The sequence below is a fragment of the Megalops cyprinoides genome, chromosome 3 (assembly GCF_013368585.1).
Source record: "Megalops cyprinoides isolate fMegCyp1 chromosome 3, fMegCyp1.pri, whole genome shotgun sequence".
Classification (NCBI taxonomy): domain Eukaryota; kingdom Metazoa; phylum Chordata; class Actinopteri; order Elopiformes; family Megalopidae; genus Megalops; species Megalops cyprinoides.
This window is the reverse complement of record NC_050585.1, coordinates 53,388,638-53,413,671: the sequence shown is the minus strand read 5'-3', so window position 1 is coordinate 53,413,671 and position 25,034 is coordinate 53,388,638. Positions and strand designations below refer to the sequence as shown.

Here is a 25,034-nt window from a genome sequence, read left to right as displayed (position 1 = left end):
ATGTAAACACACTTAAAGTTCTGTATCGATTGCTAACTTTGTCAACTGGATAGCATCATAGCCGCTAGCTAAGCCACTAGTGTCAACCCAAAATTAGCCAGCTAGCTAGCTAGGGGCTATGATGACCGTTATCCAAGTGCTAATGCATACAGCTCCAGTACTTTTACTTTAATACTTCCAATACTTTTTGCAGTTAGCTAGCTAGCTAGCTGGCTAAGAGGCGTTCTAGCTGACTGCAAAAGTACTGAAGCTGTATGCGTTAGCACTTGGATAAGGTTCAAAGGTTATTGGACATCTGTTGTAATAAAAGAAACCGAAGTCCATTTGTCTGTATATTTCATGCTTGTGCTCATTTAACAAAATGTTAATAATATTGTTGACTTCGTAGCTGGCTAGCCAACGTTAGCTGGCTAGTTTGCTAGTGTATTTTAAGCCAGTTGGTCAGCTTTGTACACGACAGTTCATACTGTCACTACCTGTTGACCTCATCCTCGGATAATTAAAAATGTAGTTAGCTGGGGTTGGCAGCGAGCAGTGAGAACCACGGTTTGAAACTTGTTCACTCGCTGACCCATGTAACATCTAATTGAACACTACGCAAGATCCCACCCGTTACATATAGAAATCTACATTTTTGGAGGAACTCGCAAGAGCTGAAATTCTAAATAATTTACGCTTGATGTTGCCTATTTATATATTGGAGCCTGCATGTCCCAGAGGAAGTTGTGGCTATTCAGAAGGTTAATGGTTTGGCATAGAGCTGATTTGATCTGCCCCCAGTATTTAATTCCAATAAGTAACCAGTGTTCAATAACCATGTTCAATTTTTCACATTTATAACAAAGGAAATTTCATGAAAATAGGTTCAGAATTAAACGAGTTACAGTTGATTTTGTAGAGGAGTCTGCATCTCTCAATACACATTGTACTTGTTTACGAGCGGATCTTGACCGCTCCAATATGGTGATCGCATAGACGCGACATACAGCAGTGGCCAATGAGGTATCTACGTTTCTATGCGCCACCCCACTCCCTGATAATACTACTAATCCACCGATCGGCTTTCCCATCTCTATGGCAGCGCAGGGAGGCTTTGACGACTGTGTAACATTCACAATATTCCCCCGGGCTTGCGGAAACGCATATCACTGAGTAGTTCTATTTAAATAATAAACAGGCGTTAGCTATCCTGACTCTGATTTCGTCTGAACTTTTGTATTTTTCCCAAAATATACAGTGCAGCATAAACGTGAGACAATAAATTCAACAACGAAACTGCTCAGTCAGCCCAACAAGGTTCATCATTTTATTGAATATCCTCAAGAGTACTTTGAAAGCACTTCTTTTTCTTTCCACAAAAGAGCAGCGGTGATTCATAATTTATTTATCTTAACATTTCACATCTCTTATTCATGTTAGTCTGAAGAGGTGTAGCTGGTAGATTCTGCTTTCCTGACCACAGCAGGAAGTGCACTCCACCACAGGGAGGACGGGACAGACACAAATCATGACTACTGGCCAAATTCTCTCTCAAATTCTGGCCACATCCACCCAGCTTTCCTATCATGTTTCGTCCTTCTTTTAAGCAGAATAGTTTAACCCTTGCCCATCTGTCGCATGTTTCCCGCTGCTGAGTGGTTGTTCTGTTCTGTGGTCTGCTGGTGCTCTGTACAGTCTGCAGTGCTTCTCTGCTTGCCATCATTCTGACCTCATTATGCAGGAAATGAAACACAGACCAAAGCCAGACTGTTGGACAATGACTGCAAGCTTTTATTTGAGAGCTGGACAGGAAGAAAAATGCCAGTGAAAGCATGTTAATAAATTGAAAAAAAAATTCAATAATGAATTTAAGGAATGAAAAAAAGATAATGAATAGCAAGTATCTTGTGAAGAGACCTGTTGAATAGTCACTACTCTGAAATTCACAGAAGAGTTACTTTATAAATACAAAACACATTAAGGCTGACAAATGCGTATCGTGGTGTAAAAAGACTATCAGTCTCTGAACGTTAGTGGTGCAAAAGCAGGGTTTGTCAGGTGCTGCTTAAGGAAAGGCTGCACTTTAAACAGATTAATGTGATAATCCCGGGAAGAAGCGTCCGAATCCGGAGTCGTCTTTTTGCCAACACACAAATTCTTGACTCCAAAGCTGACCACGCCCACCTAACGGAGTGAAAGAAAACACTGGGCTGATGAAATCTGGCCACAAAGATCCGTAAAAGCATCCTCTCTCACAGGGATATCAGCCACATGGCGAACAACCTAACACATCAGAGGAAATGCATTCAGGTTTCCTTCTGGTGCTGATAGCAGTAAAACAACCGACATTGTCTGCTTGGGCATGTGAGAGAGAACCCTCGCCCTAGAAAGTATGTGTTCAACACAAAGCGACATAACCCTGTGATGTTGAAATAAAATGTCTTTGTGTTTTGGTTAATTGGAGAGAATATACATACACGGCAATCTTTTTTCCAAGGATCACTGTGACTGTCAGCTGATCGCTGTACAGGTGAATGTGTGGTTTTCACAGGTGCCTTTGCTGTATTTCTGGCCTCTTTGTTCTCCCAAGCATGTCCCAGAGTTCTTAATGTACCGCATGAGACGTGGGCCAGTTTTTTTGCAGGGTCACCCTAAACTCTCACCTGGATGAGCCTTCTCTGCCGTTCCACAAACACAGCTCCACCAGAGTCACCTGTAAAAACACACACACACACACACACACACACACACACACACACACACACACACACACACACACACACACACACACAGACAGAGACACACAGTGAATTTGTTATGGAGTTATACAGCACAAGAAAAATATATTTGCCAAGTTACAAGATGCTATCACTGCAGACTTTGTGTACCTTATTCTATTCCGCTGAACTTCATTCAAAAGAAGACAAGTTTTTTCAATCACTATGGCACCTCAGCGGTTGAGATCCAGTCCCCTGCGATCGTGCTCACCTTTGCAGGCCACATGATCCGTCTGCTCTTCGATCCCCCCGGTACACAGGAAGTTATCAGTCACAACATCCTTGGCATTTTTGGCTGTGATGTTTTCAGCCTTCTTAACATCTTCAACACAAGCATCCCTCTGCAAAGGAAAGGTGAGATGTGACCTAATATAAATTCTCACACACTCAAGAAACTCAGGCATCAACTTGGATGCAGATGGATACTGACCCGAATCCCCAGCTTAATGCTGACGTTCTTCCGAGCCATGGACTCATGGTCGATGAATTGTGCCTGCTCGAAATCACTGGACAGAAGGATCTCCTCTGTGCACACAGGACATAATACAGAGCAGCTGCAGTCAGTCTGGCTGTGTGTAGCTGTGCCTTTGTGTGTGCTGGGAGTATTGCTTTGTGTGTGCTGGGAGTATTGCTCTGTGTGTGCTGGGAGTATTGCTTTGTGCTTGTGTGTGCTGGGAGTGTTGCTTTGTGTGTGCTGGGAGTATTGCTTTGTCTTTGTGTGTGCTGGGAGTATTGCTTTGTGTTTGTGTGTGCTAGGAGTATTGCTTTGTGTGTGCTGGGAGTATTGCTTTGTGCTTGTGTGTGCTGGGAGTATTGCTTTGTCTTTGTGTGTGCTGGGAGTATTCCTGGGTTTGAACCATAGCCTCACCCTGCTTTTTACATGTTGTTGAAAGAGGCAACCTCAGTGCTCGATTGGTTTCCTCAGTACACGGGATACACATAGGCCTGTGGGAAGTCAAATGCAATGGATCAGGAACACCTAGTGTCCCATGGTCATTAGGTCACACCCACACACCAATCAGAGCTCTCCCTTTGCTACTGGTGTGCAGTTTGCACTTCTCCTGTATTTCACACTTTGGTGCAATCAAAGCGACTGTAAAAAGCATTCCCACCTGGCCTGCACAGAGATTTTCACATCCTCCTTTAACTGAATCAGGGCCACGTCGTAGTCATAGAACTCCGGGATGCCCTGGTCCTTCTTTGCGCTGCTGTTGTACTTTGGGTGAGGTATGTACTTTTCTACCTTCTTGCCTGCAGGCGGACAGGATTGAAAATTTAAAACACAAAATTTGTCTACAAAGAGCATCAGGTGTCCCATTTCATGCGTTTTGACAAGTGTGTCGGTCCATCTTTAAACTGAATGAACTGATGTCGTGTCACAAGTAGAAGGTGACAATGCATTACATTTTGTACATGTTATTATGATGTTAACTAGCGACTTAACACTGTGGCTAACTGGCTGGAAATAACATAAAATCGCTAGGTAGCTGGCAAGATTCATGGTTAACCATATTTTACAGCTTGCTAGCTGACAGATCACAGGGTCTCTGAGAGCAAAGGGATGAGGAAGCCCTGGCCAACTTTCCAACCACTGTTCTTGGAAGCAAATTTCACTGAACTGACGTAGGCTCCCAGGTCAGTGCGGGGCATGACCCCATCCTTGACCACACATGGCAATGCTGATGAATATCGTGTCCAAAGCATCCCTGAACAACGGTATCCACGTTTCCCTCAGGTTTGGCATTGCATCTGTGGCTTTGAGGGTATGTTTGATTTAACACCAGCAGGGGGCGCTCTCTATACAGACACAACCTGACATGTCTGATGACATCACAGCGAGCTGTGCTGGTCGCTACCTGATGGTCCGTTGTCGTCCTCAATCGTCACAGTGATCAGTCTTGCTACATCACCAAACTTGAAGCAGTGGGCAGCCGTCAAAACAAAACGGGGGGTGACAAGAGCCCCCAGGCAGTTACTGGTGGTACTGCGCCCATCCTCGATTCTCTGGGGTGAGGGAGAGAGAGACAGAGAGAGAGAGAGAGGGAGAGAGATGCTCATCAGCAATCTGACGTATCTCCATATCAGAGTTAACTGTGCTGGATTGGTTTGTCTGAAACATTCACAAAAAATGTTATATGTTAACACCTGAGTTAATCTAGGATTGTTGCCTCTTCCAGTACACAGTTTGTGACAGTAAGAAAGCTCTTTGAAGAGCACAGTCCACAAAAAGGCCGTGTAGAGTCAGGTCTGTGCCATTGGCACTTACATTGACTGCCACCTTTGCCACCCAGGGGTATCTCTGGCGTTTGGTGGACATGGTGCCTTTGTCATAGTCCCTGTAGAGCCCACACAGTCCCACGCTGGTGCTCTCATCTGTGACAGGAACACATGTGAAGCAGGAAGAAGAGAGTGCAGGACAGCCACACCAACACACAGCACTGCACACACACACTGCATAAATACACTGCCCAAAACAGCACGCTAACACACACACACACACACACACACACTGCATAAATACACTGCCCAAAACAGCACGCTAACACACACACACACACACACACACACACTGCATAAATACACTGCCCAAAACAGCACGCTAACACACACACACACACTGCATAAATACACTGCCCAACACAACACGCTAACACACACACACACACACACACACACACACACACACTGCATAAATACACTGCCCAAAACAGCACGCTAACACACACACACACACACACACTGCATAAATACACTGCCCAACACAACACGCTAACACACACACACTGCATAAATACACTGCTCAAAACAGCACCCTACCACACACACACACACACACTGCATAAATACACTGCCCAAAACAGCACGCTAACACACACACACACACACTGCATAAATACACTTCCCAAAACAGCACGCTCACACACACACTGCATAAATACACTGCCCAAAACAGCACGCTAACACACACACACACACACACACACACACACTGCATAAATACACTGCCCAAAACAACACGCTAGCACACACACACACACACACACACACACACACACACTGCATAAATACACTTCCCAAAACAGCACGCTCACACACACACTGCATGAATGCACTGCCCAAAACAGCACGCTAACACACACATACACACACACACACTGCATAAATACACTGCCCAAAACAGCACGCTAACACACACACACACACACACTGCATAAATACACTGCCCAACACAACACGCTAACACACACACACTGCATAAATACACTGCCCAAAATAGCATGCTAACACACACACTGCATAAATACACTGCCCAAAACAGCACCCTACCACACACACACACACACACACACACGCTGCATAAATACACTGCCCAAAACAGCACCCTACCACACAAACACACACACACACTGCATAAATACACTGCCCAAAACAGCACCCTACCACAGAGCACTGCATAAATACACTGCCCAAAACATTACGCTACCACACACACACACACACTGCATAAATACACTGCCCAAAACATTACGCTACCACACACACACACACACTGCATAAATACACTGCCCAAAACAGCACACTAACACACACACACTGCATAAATGCACTGCCCAAAACAGCACCCTACCACACACACACACTGCATAAATACACTGCCCAAAACAGCACCCTACCACACACACACACTGCATAAATACACTGCCCAACACAGCACGCTACCACACACACACACACACACACACTGCATGAATACACTGCAGAAAAGAACACACTAACACACACACGCACACACACACACACACACACACTGCATAAATACACTGCCTAACGCAATACGCTAACACACACACACACACACACACACACACACACACACACACACTGCATAAATACACAGCCGAAAAGAACATGCTAACACGCACACACAAACACAATCTCACACACACACGCACACTGCATAAATACACTGCACAAAACAACGCACTAACATACACACACACTGCATAAATACACTGCCTAACGCAACACGCTAACACACACACACACACAGAATAGTACGCACTGCACCACACAGAACCGCACCAATCATTTGGTCAAATGTTTCCTCCAAAGATTTAAGTTCCTTCAGTCTGTAGTAGTGTTTCTCAGGGGGCTTCTTTGACACCAGAGAATTGATTTCTTCATCATTAATGTCTTCACCCACGCCAAAGACGTAAATATCTGAGAAACAACAAGCTACTTTAGACAAGGAGGTGATGGTGCTGCATAATGGGTCATGCTACCTACTTTTTGGATGAAAAAAGCAACACTATAGTTCAGCCCAGTTTAAGAATTCAGGTTAGAATTTGTAATTGAAACTGTTCTGTCACAGTGATGTAGGAGATGTAATTCTTTGTTATTCTATATTAATAACAGTCCTGGCACACTGGTGTTATTCCATAGTAATAACAGTCCTGGTACACTGGTGTTATTCCATAGTAATAACAGTCCTGGTACACTGGTGTTATTCCATAGTAATAACAGCCCTGATACACTGGTGTTATTCCATAGTAATAACAGTCCTGGTACACTGGTGTTACTCCATAGTAATAACAGTCCTGGTACACTGGTGTTACTCCATAGTAATAACAGTCCTGATGGAAACAGCGAGCGCATTCTTCTGTCCTCACCCAGTTTTTCTGCATTCCTCACCAGGGACTGGATTTTATCCACCTTTGGCTTTGCTCCTCCTCCCATGTTGGAGATTCCTACAGAGAGGCAGGGGGTGATCAGCATGCTGGTGGACACAGTGCTGGATCAGCATGCTGGTGGACACAGTGCTGACCTCTTGTGGCACGTCAGTGAATTACGCAAACAAAACCAAGCCAGTTTGCAGAAATAAGCAGGCATGGAAAAACTGTGTTATTGCAGATGCACAGAAACACACATAAGCCACTGCTGCGACCAAGGACACAATCCTGCAGCCAGCTTAGTGACCGTGGATGTGCAGCCCCACGCTTAAAGTCTTTGACCCAGTCAGAGGAAGCAGAGGGGGGGGTTTGATTTAACTATTTAAACTTCTTATTTAAACATTAGAAAATATTTCTTCTTTGTCATCACAGGGGTTATACAGTTGATCTAGAAAGTCTCCACATCGTTTCAAAATTTCATGTTTTAGTTGCCTTAAGGCCCGAAATGAAAACCTAAATTAAATCAGATTTTTCACACATTAGACATGGTAACTCACAACATTAAAGTAAAAAGAGAAAACATCAAATTTCTGAATATTAATTTCAAATAGAAAAACTAAAACACCTTGTTTGCATAAGTTTACACCCGCTTTATAATTGTGCTCAGGTCAAACCTTTTACCATCCAAATCATGCCCAAAGCTAATTGATTGGTGTGATTCTGATTAGTTCAGGATATTACACCTGCTCCTGTAGGTTTTCTCAACAGGTTTCCTTGTTTTTTTAGTGCATGCCAGTGTACGGAAACAGCTATGGGCACCAAGTGGGCGGCAGAATAGCATAGTGGTAAGGAGCAGGGCTCGTAACTTTGGGCAAGGTACTCAACCCACAATTGCCACAGTGAATATCATATGTGTATAAATGGATAATGTAAAAATTGTAACCTATGTAGATTGCTCTGAATAAGAGTGACTGATAAATAATTGTAATGTAATGTAACAAGGAGTTAAAGGAGCTGCAGGACTTCATAGCAAGGACTGGCCACAATATGCACAACAATTTCATATGTTCTCTACAATTCTGAGCTGTAGGGTAGGATGTCAAGATGGACTACTCACAAAGAAGAGCACGCAGTCTCGTCTGAATTATGCAAAAAGATACTCTGGATCTCCTGTTACCATGTGGAAATAGGTCTTGTGGTCTAAAAATGCTGAGGTAGATCTTTTTGGCCTTAATTCCATGTGATATGTTTGGTGCAAAGCCAACACAGCCCCCCAGCCTAAGAGCACAGTCCCTATGCTCATGTATGGCAGTGGCAGCATCATCCTATGGCAAATGTTTCTCTTCAGCAGGAAGAGGGGTTCTAGTGTGGATAGAGGGGAAATAGTGCAAAATACCAAAAGATTTTAGAGAAAAACCTGCTACCCTAACAGTGACCCAAGGCACACATCCAAATCCACAGTGCAATGGCTGAAAAGAGTCCTGACCTTAACCCTGTTGAAAATCATCTGACCTGAAGAGAGCTGCACTTGCAATTTAGAGAGCGGCAGAGAGAGAGAGAGAGAGAGAGAGAGAGAGAGAGAGAGAGGGAGAGAGAGAGCGGCAGAGAGAGTGTTTCCTCCACCATACCGTCAGTGAACATGATGATGACGTGGGAGACTTCCTTGAACTTGGTTTCATTCTGGGCCTTGATGAAGCTCATCTGGTTGAGGATGTGCATGAAGGCCTGGCCGATGTTGGTGCCTGATCGGTCCCCCTTGTCTGTGCCACAGACACATGACTAGGAGGTCAAGACTCTGAAGAGCACACCTGGCCCCCCTCACACCTGTGTGGCTGCTTAATCAGCCTTCTTCTACACTTTATTCAGATAACAGCCAAAGGCAGCTCTTTCCTGTACCTAACCAACATGTCATCTGTACTTAAATACCAAAAGCAATGAAAAAATTCAACCTTTCACTTCTATCAAATGTAGAAGTAATGGATATACTGTACAGACAAAGATTGATAATCATGAGGTGCTCTTTAATGTACCTATTAAGTAAAAAGGAGAGGGGTTAGGATCTGCTACGAATGTGTGTGGTTCAATGCCGCTCAGTCACATTTAAACTCTCATGGTGAGAACATTTTGTTAAGCATTTCTGTGTATCGGATGTCCTTTGCCCGACCTCCATCCCCCAAAAATAATGCAGTTACGTTATGCAGAATAAAATATGTACCTAACATACCAAGTTGTAACAAAACACCGAGTAAAATCATGCAAAAAATAGTAAAAATAAATTCCAACAACAAAAAATAAACAAACATAATTAGGACAAATAGTTTAAACAGCAAAAAAGCATCTCTCACCCTCGTACTGGAACTTGTTGAGCTCTTCGATGACGTTCTTTGTTTTACTTGGAGGGTCAGTTATGGATACAATACTCGCCACATCGGTGGCAAAGACCACAATGTCATACAGGGGGGTGACCTCGAAATAACTGATCTGAAGAGAGCAATCAGAGGCACATTGTGAACTCAACTGTACAGGCAGTGAATAGGGAGTGAAGAACAACTGAAACCAAATATATTTATTTCTTTCGTGTGTTTTTTCCATGTTTTCAGTGTGAATTTGGAATCACTGTTTGCTCACACTTTATGCTCACCTCAGCACAACGGGAGAGCTGAAGCACAAGTGCAGTCCTCTGATAAACTCGCTCACAGCCAACGGCTGCTTTACCTGCTGCAGGTCCCACTGTGCACCACGGAGAGTCAAACACGAAACCCATCGCAGCTGCCACTAGAGGGTGCTAACGGGCAGAGCAACGAGGGGACGTTGCGTGCTGCTTGCCTGCCTGTCCCTGAGATGGAGCTGGTCATGTTCCGGCGCTGACGTGTGCCAGTCACAGCCAGCTAATGACACAGCCCGGGGCTACGCCTACGCTCACAAGCAACACCCCTACCAACCGAGCCACTCAGGAGCTGCCAAAAGCACATTATTAACTGACATCTTAACCCATTACATTATTGGCATATAGCAAACACTCTTATCAAGAGCAGCTTACATCTATTACACCTTTTTTTTACAATGTTATCCATTTATACAGCTGGATATTTACTGAGACAATTGTGGGTTAAGTACCTTACCCATGAGTACAGCGGCAGTGTCCCAGCGGGGGATCAAACCAGCATCTTTCAGCTATGGGTCCTGGTCCTTAACCACTATGCTACACTGCCACCCCGAGAGCAACAGAGAACAACCAGAAGAGCTGAGCTGGGCTCTTAGGGTAAAAGTCTCAGACTCAGCAGGTCTGCCATACCTTCTCTATAAGCTTCTTGACACAGTCTTTGGCATCATCGAAATGACCTTTGGGGACACTATCAGAGGAATCCAGCGCAATGTAGATGTGGAGGTCCCCATCTCTGTCCAGCCGAATCTTCTTTTCATACTGAATGTCATCTGGAAGATTTTAACATTGTTTCAGAGTTGTTTAAACTCATTAGCTTTCCAAGTGAAGCTGAACGTGTGTTGACCACGAGATGCTGCAATTATATATATCTAGCGGGGGATGAAAACTGAGTTATTTAAAGCAGCTAGCACCATTAAGCCTCAGAGAAGTGTCATAGGTAATCTACAAATATTTTACAGTATTTTTACAAGAATAGAATTATTTTCACTTTTAAATGAAAAAAAAAAAGGAAATCGGTTATATAGTATAGTTGCATTACTGTATTTTAAGCCATTCTGCACCAGACCTATCAGACCTCTTCTGTACATTCTATGTCAGTGATGACCACTGTGCTTCTCAAGGGAGCAAACAAGCACGCAGTTACACAGAGGGGTGCTTTAGGTCAGGGTGCTGGAGGACTCACCCTCAGGCACGAGGGGTAAGGATTAGGGTCAGGGTTAGGGTTAAGATTAGGTTATGTTGGGAATGCTGTAGGTCAGGGTGCTGGAGGAATCACCCTCAGGCGCGAGGGGTAAGGATTAGGGTCAGGGTTAGGGTTAGGGTTAAGATTAGGTTATGTTGGGAGTGCTTTAGGTCAGGGTGCTGGAGGACTCAGCCTCAGGCACGAGGGGTAAGGATTAGGGTCAGGGTTAGGGTTAGGGTTAAGATTAGGTTATGTTGGGAGTGCTGTAGGTCAGAGTGCTGGAGGACTCACTCTCAGGCACGAGGGGTAAGGATTAGGGTCAGGGTTAGGATTAGGGTTAGGGTTAAGATAAGGTTATGTTGGGAGTGCTTTAGGTCAGGGTGCTGGAGGAATCACCCTCAGGCATGAGGGGTAAGGATTAGGGTCAGGGTTAGGGTTAAGATTAGGTTATGTTGGGAGTGCTTTAGGTCAGGGTGCTGGAGGACTCACCCTCAGGCATGAGGGGTAAGGATTAGGGTCAGGGTTAGGATTAGGGTTAGGGTTAAGATTAGGTTTAGGGTTAAGATTAGGTTATGTTGGGAGTGCTTTAGGTCAGGGTGCTGGAGGACTCACCCTCAGGCACGAGGGGTAAGGATTAGGGTCAGGGTTAGGGTTAAGATTAGGTTATGTTGGGAATGCTGTAGGTCAGGGTGCTGGAGGAATCACCCTCAGGCGCGAGGGGTAAGGATTAGGGTCAGGGTTAGGGTTAGGGTTAAGATTAGGTTTAGGGTTAAGATTAGGTTATGTTGGGAGTGCTTTAGGTCAGGGTGCTGGAGGACTCAGCCTCAGGCACGAGGGGTAAGGATTAGGGTCAGGGTTAGGGTTAGGGTTAAGATTAGGTTATGTTGGGAGTGCTGTAGGTCAGGGTGCTGGAGGACTCACCCTCAGGCACGAGGGGTAAGGATTAGGGTCAGGGTTAGGGTTAGGGTTAAGATTAGGTTATGTTGGGAGTGCTTTAGGTCAGGGTGCTGGAGGAATCATCCTCAGGCATGAGGGGTAAGGATTAGGGTCAGGGTTAGAATTAGGGTTAGGGTTAAGATTAGGTTATGTTGGGAGTGCTGTAGGTCAGGGTGCTGGAGGAATCACTCTCAGGCACGAGGGGTAAGGATTAGGGTCAGGGTTAGGATTAGGGTTAGGGTTAAGATAAGGTTATGTTGGGAGTGCTTTAGGTCAGGGTGCTGGAGGAATCACCCTCAGGCATGAGGGGTAAGGATTAGGGTCAGGGTTAGGGTTAAGATTAGGTTATGTTGGGAGTGCTTTAGGTCAGGGTGCTGGAGGACTCACCCTCAGGCATGAGGGGTAAGGATTAGGGTCAGGGTTAGGATTAGGGTTAGGGTTAAGATTAGGTTTAGGGTTAAGATTAGGTTATGTTGGGAGTGCTTTAGGTCAGGGTGCTGGAGGACTCACCCTCAGGCACGAGGGGTAAGGATTAGGGTCAGGGTTAGGGTTAAGATTAGGTTATGTTGGGAATGCTGTAGGTCAGGGTGCTGGAGGAATCACCCTCAGGCGCGAGGGGTAAGGATTAGGGTCAGGGTTAGGGTTAGGGTTAAGATTAGGTTTAGGGTTAAGATTAGGTTATGTTGGGAGTGCTTTAGGTCAGGGTGCTGGAGGACTCAGCCTCAGGCACGAGGGGTAAGGATTAGGGTCAGGGTTAGGGTTAGGGTTAAGATTAGGTTATGTTGGGAGTGCTGTAGGTCAGGGTGCTGGAGGACTCACCCTCAGGCACGAGGGGTAAGGATTAGGGTCAGGGTTAGGGTTAGGGTTAAGATTAGGTTATGTTGGGAGTGCTTTAGGTCAGGGTGCTGGAGGAATCATCCTCAGGCATGAGGGGTAAGGATTAGGGTCAGGGTTAGAATTAGGGTTAGGGTTAAGATTAGGTTATGTTGGGAGTGCTGTAGGTCAGGGTGCTGGAGGAATCACTCTCAGGCACGAGGGGTAAGGATTAGGGTCAGGGTTAGGATTAGGGTTAGGGTTAAGATAAGGTTATGTTGGGAGTGCTTTAGGTCAGGGTGCTGGAGGAATCACCCTCAGGCATGAGGGGTAAGGATTAGGGTCAGGGTTAGGGTTAAGATTAGGTTATGTTGGGAGTGCTTTAGGTCAGGGTGCTGGAGGACTCACCCTCAGGCATGAGGGGTAAGGATTAGGGTCAGGGTTAGGATTAGGGTTAGGGTTAAGATTAGGTTTAGGATTAAGATTAGGTTATGTTGGGAGTGCTTTAGGTCAGGGTGCTGGAGGACTCACCCTCAGGCACGAGGGGTAAGGATTAGGGTCAGGGTTAGGGTTAGGGTTAAGATTAGGTTATGTTGGGAGTGCTGTAGGTCAGGGTGCTGGAGGACTCACCCTCAGGCACGAGGGGTAAGGATTAGGGTCAGGGTTAGGGTTAGGGTTAAGATTAGGTTATGTTGGGAGTGCTTTAGGTCAGGGTGCTGGAGGACTCATCCTCAGGCACGAGGGGTAAGGATTAGGGTCAGGGTTAGGATTAGGGTTAGGGTTAAGATTAGGTTATGTTGGGAGTGCTTTAGGTCAGGGTGCTGGAGGACTCACCCTCAGGCACGAGGGGTAAGGATTAGGGTCAGGGTTAGGATTAGGGTTAGGGTTAAGATTAGGTTATGTTGGGAGTGCTTTAGGTCAGGGTGCTGGAGGACTCACCCTCAGGCACGAGGGGTAAGGATTAGGGTCAGGGTTAGGATTAGGGTTAGGGTTAAGATAAGGTTATGTTGGGAGTGCTTTAGGTCAGGGTGCTGGAGGACTCACCCTCAGGCACGAGGGGTAAGGATTAGGGTCAGGGTTAGGATTAGGGTTAGGGTTAAGATTAGGTTATGTTGGGAGTGCTTTAGGTCAGGGTGCTGGAGGACTCACCCTCAGCCACAAAGGGAGTCAGCGTGTCTTTGAGCGAGGTGGCGAATGACTCAGAGACCTCCTGAGGCGTGTCGTACATGAATTTACCTGCAAAGAGGGAGAAGGAGAAGAGAGGCGTTCACTTTCACGGCTTCCTTCCCCCTCCCCACAGAGGCTCGAGGTGCAGGGTGCAGTTTCGAGGTCAAGGCTGGAGTACTGAGGACGAGCATGCAGTCCCCGAATAATTACAGTGCTGTCAGGAGCTCCCCTTTTACTGAGGAACAAAGCCACAAAGACACAGGGCAACAGCGTCTACATTACAGTGTCATACACACGGTGATGCCCTGGCTTGCACACTTGGAGAGGATAGATAGCAACAGCAGGAGGCTCAGGTGCACGTACATGCTATGTGGGAGTTATTAACCCACCCAACTGAGCTGTAGATTAGTCATGGTTCGACCGAGAAAAGGTTGCCTAAACATTGCCCAAACGTTGCCCAAACATTCACCCCCACAGACATCACATCCTGGAAGGTGTGGGGCTTTGTGGGATGCATTAATATAATTGGCATGGAGTGGTCTGAGAGTCTCACTGTAGCAGGCAGGCTCAATGCCGGTCCATTCTTTGCTCTCCTGACAGATTCTTTCCTTTGATCCCACGAGGGTCAGGCCCTGGTCGCAGCGATAGGTCACTGTGTCATCAATTCCAAAATACTCCCCCGTTCTTCTGGCACCAGGGGGGATACCAGGGTCCTGGCAGTGACCCGCTGTAAGGGGGTGGGGGTTTGTAGTGCAAGAAAGGAAAATATTGATTAACCGAGCCTTTTTTTGAGCAGGGATCCTGTCCAAGCTGATTCCATTCTGTTCATGTTACACTATTGTCATGCTGCTTGTGTGTCCATAGCCTTTGCTACACAAGCTAACTTCATTCAAGTGTGTCCATAGCCTTTGCTACACAAGCTAACTTCATTCAAGTGTGTCCATAGCCTTTGCTACACAAGCTAACTTCATTCAAGTGTATCCACAGCCTTTGCTACACAAGCTAACTTCATTCAAGTGTGTCCATAGCCTTTGCTACACAAGCTAACTTCATTCAAGTGTGTCCATAGCCTTTGCTACACAAGCTAACTTCATTCAAGTGTGTCCATAGCCTTTGCTACACAAGCTAACTTCATTCAAGTAAAGCATTATTACTGAATTTGAGACAGTAGAAAGGAGGGAGGGGTGGGGGAGGAAGTGACATAGTGATAGAGAGAGCAGGGGAGGAAGTGAGGTAGCATCAGAGAGAATGAGACGAGATAGAGAATGAGAGAGAGAGGGAGAGAGAGGGAAAGAAGGGGCAGAGGAAACGAGAGGGAAGATGAGGGGGTATGTAGCAAGAGAGGGAAGTGGGAGGGGGTGGAGAGAAAGGGTAAATGGGTACGTGATTGGTTGGAAAGAGCTGTCACTCACAGCCACGGTCGCAGATGGGCGTGGATCCGTTCCACTTGCCGTTTGATTGGCAGATGCGGGATTTGGAGCCGAGGAGATTGTAGCCATCAAAGCACTCGTAGGTCGTGACATTGTAGACGTAGTATTTCGATTGAGTTGGCAGGACTGCCCCGTTTTCCAGAACCAATGGGTCTGCACATGTCACCACTGAGAGAGAGAGAGAGAGAAAGAGAGAGAAGACAGAGGGTTCGCACGATATGTACACATCATAAAGTGCTGTTGATAGACAATCCCTGTTATGCCAATAAAGCATGATTCCTTTGAATCATATTCATAACATATTTATAATGCTGTTGGCACACTCACAACATAATGATAAGGCTATTAGCACACTTGGAATATATTCATGGCATCATGAATATATTCCATGAATATATTCCATGAATATTCATTCATCAATGCCGTTAGCAAACTCATGACATGTTCACAGCCCGGAGTCAGGGGCATCACTCACGTCTGCACTCCGCGGGGCGTTTTGGATCGGGCTTCGGGTGCCACCTGCCCCTCCTCAGACAGTGTCGCACTGCCGTGGGGAATGGGTAGTAATCCGCAGGGCACCGGTACACCAGTGTGCTGCCCACTTCCAGGCCCCTCGTAAGGTTGTAGGTACCTCCCTGGATGGCCAGGTTCTCTTCACTGCATGGTGTGTCGAGTGCAACACCTGTACAGGTAAGAGAGAAGGAGAGGAGAGAAGAGGATGTTTGGTGGAGAAGTGGTTGGTGAGAAAAAATACACACACACAAACACACACACGCACACACACATACGCGCACACGCATACACACACACACACAGACACATGCGTGCACACAAACACACACATGTACACACACAAACACACACAAACGCACGCGCTTCAAATGAATTCTCAGCATCATCATTCTGAAATCTCCATAAAGCACACACTGCATAAAGATCTGTGTTTTTTTCAGTCCACATTTAGAGAGGATGAGATCCTGGGACGTGTTCTCTCTTCAGAGCAGCAGATTGGACATGCTTACCAGCACAGAGGGGAGAGAGGAGCAGCACCGTGAGGAGACTGTAGCAGGAGGCGTATCTCATCCTTTCAGTGTCAGCGTGTCCGCGTGCAGGACGATCGATCTCTGCGCTGCAGCTGACGGGATCTGAGCAGCTGGAATATGTGGCCATTTATATTTATACAAGGAGAGCTGGGACAGTGGACCAAAGGACACCACAGAGATCACTGTCACTGTTTAACCACAGAGCAAACACAAAAATCGATCCGTCTCTTCACAGACACAGATAAAAACAAGCACATCCACTATTCTGATTTCAGCATGGCTGGGAAGGACTCAGTGAAAACTCCTCACATCCCAAAAAGAAGGCACTGCTGCTCTGAAGCAATCCCCTGAAAGCCGATGGCAGCATTTTCTGAGTTTCATGCTTATCGCACAACTGTTAGAATTGTTAGATCTAACACAATAGCAGAGAGGGTGGCACTGGTAGGAGCAACAGAAAACTGTGTAAACTGTGACCGCCAAACAGCTGTGCATGTTGAAAACGTGCCAAAATGACCTACCTGATAACTGCTGTTACACCTGATACACCTCTGTCTTTCTGTGCTGGAAATTGCTTTGGATAAGAGCGCCTGCTGAATGAATTTAATGTAATGTAATGTAATGAGTCCTCTGGGTTGCACCTGGCTGAGATGCAGGACAGCTAATGTTCTAAGCAGTTTCTGGACACGTCCAGCTTTATCTCAAAAAAGAGGCAGCCTTGAGAAATAGTATATTTCTTAACTTCCTGTTTTAGGAGTGTTCACCCCGTGTGCAGCAGCAGGACGGGCCATTGGAAGATCATGACTCACTTGCACAGGCAGGTGTAGCAACAAGTTGTGTTTAATTCTGCAGGTCATGCCTGCTAAACACGGCAAAAATTTCCAAATTCACTCAAACTGCAGTGTGGTTTTATCTCATTCCTTGCACAATATCAATTGTTTGATAACTGACAAAATCAACAAAAAAAACGTTACTTAAGGCATCTGACAAAGTTACACTTCCCCAAAGCCTCGCCCTGCGGACCACCCAGAGTGTGTCACACACAAATACCAAAAACAACATGATTTTAGACTTTTTGAAATAAAAGCATGCATACAGAATGTCCCTTTTTCTTGTGGAAACTCAGGAGTGGAGAAAGAGTGAGAAGTGTGAACACACACATATACACACATGCACATGCACATACACATACATACACTGTCAAAAGCTCACCAGTCACAACCTGAACATTATTTTCCTGTTCCATCCTTCAGTGTGTCATTTGCTAAGTTATGGCAGCTTGGTACAGGTTGGTGCAACAGCAGTTACTCCAGGTGAAGGGAGACTGAGGCTTCATGAACCCCAAAATGGTTGAGGGGAGGGGGCTGTCTTGTGTAATCTCTTTGATTTGAATCAAAACAGTGTTTTGCTTTGGAAAGGGGAGTCTTGCGATTGGCTAAAACAAGTCAGTGACTGACAGCACATGGAATAGTTTCCTGTTATGAGATCCTGTTATTAGCCATGAGGCTAAACTTGGTTAAAATGCATACATTTGTAATGTTGAAAAAAAAAGCTTGTTTGTCCTCCTACTCTAGTTGCCCACCTAACATATGCATAAATATTGTGCTTTCTTCAGCAAGAGATGTTCACCAATTTTAAGATTTAATGACAGTTGTCTGGAAGTACTGCTATGGTGAAGGAATTGGGAGGTGGGTGGGGGTGACCAGATGGCCAGTGCCCAGTACAGGGTGCACAGCTGTGGACTTTAGAGAAGGGGAGGGTTATCAGTTTGCAAATGGCCCAGAAGAGACCAAAAGTCACACACATTTTAGCCAGGGGTCTTATGGCAGCTGTCTGACTTACAGGAAATGATGGGAGGTTGGGAATGAGGAAAAAATCAGCCAGGGAACACACGGACACACTCTCACACACACACACATGCACACAAAGACAAACACTGCATCATTTCCCAAAACTCAAAGCAATCCTTTATCTACTGTTTACAAATGACCTTTGGACAGAATTTTACAGAGAAACAAACACACACATACACACACACACAGACACACACACACACACACACACACACATCAGTTCCCTTAAATGTTGTGCCTTATCAGTAACCAGCAGAGGACCTTGCTTTGCACATTGGCAGCAGAATAGGCACCTGCCAGTCAGGGCCAGGGAGTTCGTAGTGCAGCACAACAGGGCGTCTCAGACAGCCTTTACATTACATTACATTATTTTCATTTAGCAGACGCTCTTACCCAGAGCGACTCACATCAAATAAAGGTTTTTTTCACAATGTTATCCATTTATACAGCTGGATATTTACTGAGGCATTTGTGGGTTAAGTACCTTGCCCAGGGGTACAGCAGCAGTGCCCCAGTGTAGAATCGAACCAGTGGCCTTTCAGTTACGAGTGCCGCTCCTTAACCATGCAGTATGTTAGGATGCTCTCTGCAGCGCAGCGGTAGAATGAGCACAGCACCTGCTGAGAGAGGCCAGATTTTTTCAACAGTTGCAGGAAGAACAGACGTTGTTCTTCAGCAGTGCAGTGGTGTTAGATCAATCAAAGATCATTGGTGATGTGTTTCCCTAGAGATGAGGGCCCAGACCCAGCACCTGTGGGCGTCCTGTCAGGAAGTTGGAAATCCAGTTGCCCAGTGGTGCGCTGAGGCCCAGTAGATGCAGTTTAGGGACGAGCTGGGAGGGGATGACAGTATTAAAGGCGGAGATATAGTCCACAAAAAGCATCCTCACATATGTGCCCTGCCCCTCTAGATGTGTTAGGGCTGTGTGGAGAGCTAAGGAGATGGCGTCCTCGGTGGATCTGTTGGCTCTGTATGCAAATTGGTGTGAGTCCAGGGAAGCAGGAATGTTGGCCTTGATGTGAGAGAGGACCAGTCTTTCAAAACATTTCATTATTGTGGGGGTAAGTGCAATTGGGCGATAGTCATTCATGCTGCTGATGACTGCTTTTTTCGGCACTGGAACGATGATGGCTGACTTGAGGCATGGTGGAACTGTTTCCAGCGTTAGAGACAAATTAAAGATGTCAGTGAGGACCCCAGCAAGTTGCTCGGCACAGGTCCTGAGCACACGTCCCAGGACTCCATCTGGTCCTGGGGCTTTCCGGGGGTTGGCCCTTTGAAGTGAGCACCGAACCTCATGTGCGCTCAGTCTGATGATGGGAGTCCTGTTCTTATCTGTGGCTGGTATCCTCATGGGTGGCATGCAGTTGCTGGGTTCGACACGTGCAAAAAAGTTGTTAAGTTCACTGGCCATTGTGACATCACTGTGGGGAGTAGTAATTACGTTACATTGCATTCCTTTAGCAGACAGAGGTGTATCCATTCAAGTTAAATGAGCAAATAGTATCAGGGCAGCCTAACAACACTCCCAGATCAGTGAGTGTGAGGTCAACCACTGTGTGTAAGTACAACATAATCCATAACATATTGCGATACTGCACATAAAATAAGCAAGTACAAGTAGCAGGTGTTAGGGCTTGGGGATTGAGGTGGACCTAAGATGCAGTCTGAAGAGGTGGGTCACCGTGGGGACAGGACAGTCATTTTCCCCATGGCTGCAGAGCATAATGATGTAGATGGTATATACAGTTTGAGGAAGGTTATTAATACAAATGTGCTATAACATAGAGAACGTGTTAGTGCTAAGAAGGCAGAGCGTTAAGTGAGACAAGTTGCAGTCTGAAGACGCAGGTCTGTCTGTACTGGACAATAGCCAGAAACTCTGCTGTCCATAGAAAGGAGTGGTGTGGTCTGTATTTTAGCTTGACCTTCAACATCTGATCTGTGACATTTCCATGGCAAAGTGCCTGAAACAACAAACTATTCTTTGAGTGGTGCTGGTGGAAAAGCACATCACCATAAAGCACGAACACACAAAAGGTTTAATGCATAGGGCTCCTGGGTAGCTCAGCGGTAAAGGTGCTCTCTTTGAGCTCAAGTCGAGCTCTACTGCTTCGGTTCAATCCCGCCACTGTCACTCGATGATAATGACCACGTGGCAGAACAAACCGGAACTGTTCTGCTGGGGTTAGGAATTGATACACTATATGGACAAAAGTATTTGGCCACACCTGTTTTTCAGGGTTTTGGCTAGGCCCCTTATCTCCAGTGAAGGGCAATCTTAATGCTTCAGCATACCAAGACATTTTGGACAATGCCATGCTTCCAACTTTGTGGCAACAGTTTGGGGAAGGCCCTTTTCTATTCCAACATGACTGTGCCCCAGTGCACAAAGCGAGGACTATAAAGACACAGTTTGATGAGTTTGGTGTGGAAGAACTTGACTGGCTCACACAGAGCCCTGACCTCAACCCCGTTGAGCACCTTTGGGATGAACTGGTCCAACATCCAACCTTCTCGTCCAACATCAGTGCCTGACTTCATAAATGCTCTACAGAATTAACGGGCACAAATTCCCACAGAAACACTCCAAAATCTTGTGGAAAGCCTTCCAAGAAGAGTGGAAGCTGTTATAGCTGCAAAAGGGGGACCAACTCCATATTAAAGCATATGTATTTGAATACAATGTCATTACAATGTAATCGTCAGGCTTCCGAATACTTTTGTCCATATAGTGTAGTTCAGCCAGGGCCCCCTCATTTCACCGCTCTTAGGCACCCTGCGAATCATCGAACTCGTCACTTGCTCGGATGACATTTGAGCGATGTGTCTCTTTCACTCCACTGTAGTGCACTGGGGGCTTGCAGTGTGAAAAACAGCAACTGCCTGTGTATGAGTAGATCAAAGGATTGTGTTTGTCTTGCGTCAGAATAGTGAGGTTGCATAAAAGAAAGAAGCGTAAAACATTGAAAAACCCCATCATAAATACAGAACATTTCAATATGACGTTAATGATGGGAATAGGTCATTCAGCCTCGACCTGCTGTTTTGCCTGTTATCTAGAGTGCATCAAGCATGGTCTCAAGCCTGTCCTTGAGTAACTCAAGGGTCTCTGCTCCCACTCGAGGTCCTGGTGAGCTTTCCTTGCATTGGAACGCTTACTGTGTGGAACATTCACTTCCTAGCACTGCACCTTTCTCTGGTTCCCACCTGTGGTTTCCCATTATATTTTTCTCCCCCTGCCACAGACTCTGCACTTGAAATGGGCACCAATTTGAGGATAGGTGCTTCTCCACCGAGCCTGACCGCTCTCGGGGTGCCTGAGAGGAAAGAAACGCTGGCTGACGAACCTAAGCCTATCACCTGAGCAACACAGCAAATTTGTTCCGCTGCTGTGGCTCTAAGTCATTGTCAGATAATGCCGCCGGGTTTGGAACCCCAGGTCCATAGAGCTCAGCCTGCAGCAGGACAAGTGCCCTTCCAGCTGAGCCACTCGGGCACTCTGTACACAACTTTTTCATCTTTGCTCTTGCTTTTATACATTTTTGCAGCACATTACATTATTGTTGTCATTTATCAGACAGAGCAAGTTACATACAGTAGGTTACAATTTTAACCATTTATACAGCTGAATATTTACTGAGGCAATTGTGGGTTAAGTACCTTGCCCTAGGATACAACAGCAGTGTCCCCGCAGGGCATTCAACCAGCAACTTTTTGGTTATGATCCCTGCTCCTCACTATGTGGCCACACACCTTCTGTAATTGCTGCACACATTTGCTGCGCACACTTGTGATCACTTTCCTTTTCATGGCCACAGTAGGCCGTCGGTATTGCGTTGACAGAAGGTAAATGTAAAAGAGAAATGATTTATTTCTGCCAGGATAACGATGGAAGATCAAACGACTGATTCCAGGGACAGAATCACTCGCCAGCAGCGTTTAATGCTTTGTTTCACAAGAGAGTCTCTGTCTCCCTCTTGTGGGTTAATAGAAATTAATGGAAATTTAATGGAAAGGTATTAAGGAACACACTACATTGTGAGGAATTTGCCTGATCAGTAATTTAGTAGGCGTGACAGTAAAAGGTTAAAATTATGCTTTATTGATATTATGCAACCAATGACGCATGCACTCCAAACACACCTGTGCAGACCCACACAGAACAGAAACACCAGCTCTGTGGAAACAAAGAGGCACAGTGGCAAACTGTCAGGGCTCCCGCCCCCTAGCTGTTGTGTTTTTGTTTTTCCCTGTCCATGTGCCTTTGTTTTCCTTGTGTTCTAGCCCTGCCCCGCTCTCCGCCCTGTCTCCGCCCACCTGATTGTCTCCACCCGCCTGCCTGCACACCTGCTTCCCATCACCTAATCAGCCCAGCCCTATATCTACCCTGCTTGTCTCTGTGTTGTTTGCCAGATCGTTTCAGTGTTTCTGCCTGTCTCGTTTCCCGCCTGTTTACCCTGTTTGGATTTTGCTGGTTTTTGCCTCGCCTGTTCCTCGACTTCGTTTTTGCCTGCCCTTCTGTCCTGATTGCCTGATCTGCCTGCCTTCAAGGTTTGACCCTGCCTGTTTCTGTTTTTGATCCCTGTTTTGCCCTTGGACTGCAACACCAGCTCTGTGGAAACAAAGAGGCACAGTGGCAAACACAACTCTTAGACTACACAGAGTGAAACAAAGAACTGTAGGTGGGAAACAACTAACCAACAAACCCAACACAGAGCAATAAAACAAACCACATCCCCACAATATTCCCGCACAGCACAACAATACAGCACAAGCGTACAAAGACTCATGAGAGTAACCACTCCAGTGCAGAAGACAGCGATATCACAAGTATTATAATGCATAGATAAATAAAAAAAATCTTTTAAAAATTATTTGTCACTTGCAATTGTCACTAAAAATGCCTTTTAACCCTTAAAGCCCAACAGACGCAGCCTGCGCCCAAATTCACATCCCTTCTTCTCGGTTGAATTGCTCATGAAGTATTCATCACTAACGATGCTAGTTGCTTGTCTATGAGATGAAGTGTTGGTGTAGGTGACTGAAGGTGGTTCTGGGTTATTGGCCGTCGCCACGGTGTGTCAGTCAAACCACGGGAGGAGGCGGGGCTTCCCCTTTTGGCAGTTTTAATGGCAGGTGGTATGTTGTGTGTGGTTTGTCTTTAGCTACGCACACCATTACCCGAGTACTAGTAAAAACTAATAACTAAACAGTCCCAGAACTAAAGACAACTTCCACCCACCTCCAAACTCACTGCCTGCATTTGCCTCTTCCCGGCGGGCTGATTGGCTGAAACAGCACAAGTGTGCATGGTCAGGGCATGACACTCCCGTAAAAGGCAACATGCATCTCCTCTCACAGATCCTCTTGAACAGCCGCATCTATGTGAATTTACTCGTTAAAGAGGCTCTGCTCGTCTGGGAGGGGGAGCCGCTTCATCATCTTCTGGGATGGCTGGCAGTTTGATTAGACGTGCCAAGAATAATGCCATATCAGATGCGTTCTCGCTGGCCAAGTCACCAACCGATGCATCCTCGATAAAAGGGGCGGATCAAGACACATCCGGGCAGTTTAAGCGTTCTTGGAACCCTACTTGGGCCATGAAAGATGATGTCAAATGAGTTCACGAGAACGCAAGAATGGACAAAAATGCGGATTGATAAACAGCCCTTTACTTACGTTAAGGTTACTTGCATGCAATCGGCTGAATGATGGGGGAAGCATAGGTAACGTTAGCTATTTACATGTTCCAACTAAACTTCAGAGTAAGTAAATTGCTCGGTTGTTATACGAAGCCTTCAAAACTCAGGTCGATTCGCGCGAGCAAAACTCAACTTGGAGAGCAGAGTAACCCGCGCGTGGTGGCTGCTTTGTGCGCGAGAATGTTTTCTGCGCTCGCGACGTTTGACATAAATCTGACGTCATACTGTACCGTACTCGGCTTATGCGTCATTCTGTCGCAAGATACAGGCTACAGTTTTTCTGCGATACTCGCATTTTCTTTGTATACATAACATATGGAACCTGTAACTTCGTTTTTCTCTTTCAAGTTAAGTCTCCGATTGCAAGAAAGTCTTAAGCATCATGATGTGAGTAAACTGCTGTATATTGAATTCTGCATAAGGAAGAATTTAACACGCACAGATTACAGTTGATCCGTATTCCCTACAGAAGTGGTTTAACTACGAATTAAGTTTTTAAAAGATTCGCCACTACACCTATCTATCAATAGCTCTGCTGCAATAAACTAATTAACACTAAACAGCACCAGAAATCCGAAATAAATGCTGAAAATATCGCTCAGCTCTTGGTGTAACCTTTTGTGTGTCTGGGCGAGAAGATCTGTGGCGACCTATACCTTAACTTGTCAACCCATTAACAACTGTTGAGTTTTTTTTAGCCAATATTCATTGTTCTATTCGTGTTATTATGTGTTTTAATGTAGACAGTTTATATTCGATTTGAGGAGAAGGCGGTCAGCTAAGTTAGTAAGCTAGCACAGTCGACCTTCTTTCTTA

At 45.8% G+C, this 25,034-nt stretch overlaps 1 protein-coding gene across 3 annotated transcripts; it reads right to left on the bottom strand.

The window, feature by feature from the left end:
• Nucleotides 1–1,743: 1,743 nt before the first annotated feature.
• Nucleotides 1,744–17,329, bottom strand: cfb (complement factor B). Of its 3 annotated transcripts, none has more exons than XM_036524580.1 (19): nucleotides 17,182–17,329; nucleotides 16,643–16,810; nucleotides 16,096–16,302; nucleotides 15,603–15,788; nucleotides 14,744–14,917; nucleotides 14,173–14,259; nucleotides 10,722–10,861; nucleotides 9,772–9,907; nucleotides 9,055–9,186; nucleotides 7,427–7,504; nucleotides 6,840–6,977; nucleotides 5,023–5,129; nucleotides 4,613–4,760; nucleotides 3,869–4,007; nucleotides 3,625–3,701; nucleotides 3,187–3,281; nucleotides 2,968–3,097; nucleotides 2,643–2,692; nucleotides 1,744–2,163 (listed from the first exon to the last, which is right to left on the bottom strand). In XM_036524580.1, the coding sequence occupies exons 2-19, from the start codon at nucleotides 16,788–16,790 to the stop codon at nucleotides 1,996–1,998; spliced, it is 2,340 nt and encodes a 779-aa protein (XP_036380473.1). In that variant the 5' UTR covers nucleotides 16,791–16,810; nucleotides 17,182–17,329; the 3' UTR covers nucleotides 1,744–1,995. The 3 variants fall into 3 exon arrangements, with proteins under 3 accessions (XP_036380473.1, XP_036380476.1, XP_036380474.1); XM_036524583.1 differs by having other exon boundaries at nucleotides 16,643–16,773; XM_036524581.1 differs by lacking the exon at nucleotides 17,182–17,329 and having other exon boundaries at nucleotides 16,643–16,861.
• Between the last annotated feature and the right edge of the window lie 7,705 nt (nucleotides 17,330–25,034).

Coding starts and splice junctions, on each gene's coding strand:
- cfb (XM_036524580.1), bottom strand. CDS start 16,790: ATGGCCACATATTCCAGCTGCTCAGATCCCGTCAGCTGCAGCGCAGAG. Junction 10,862..14,172: donor GACTCCCTTTGTGGCTGAGG/GTGAGTCCTCCA, acceptor AAAATCTTCCAG/ATGACATTCAGTATGAAAAG. Junction 2,164..2,642: donor GGCAGAGAAGGCTCATCCAG/GTGAGAGTTTAG, acceptor TCACTCCGTTAG/GTGGGCGTGGTCAGCTTTGG.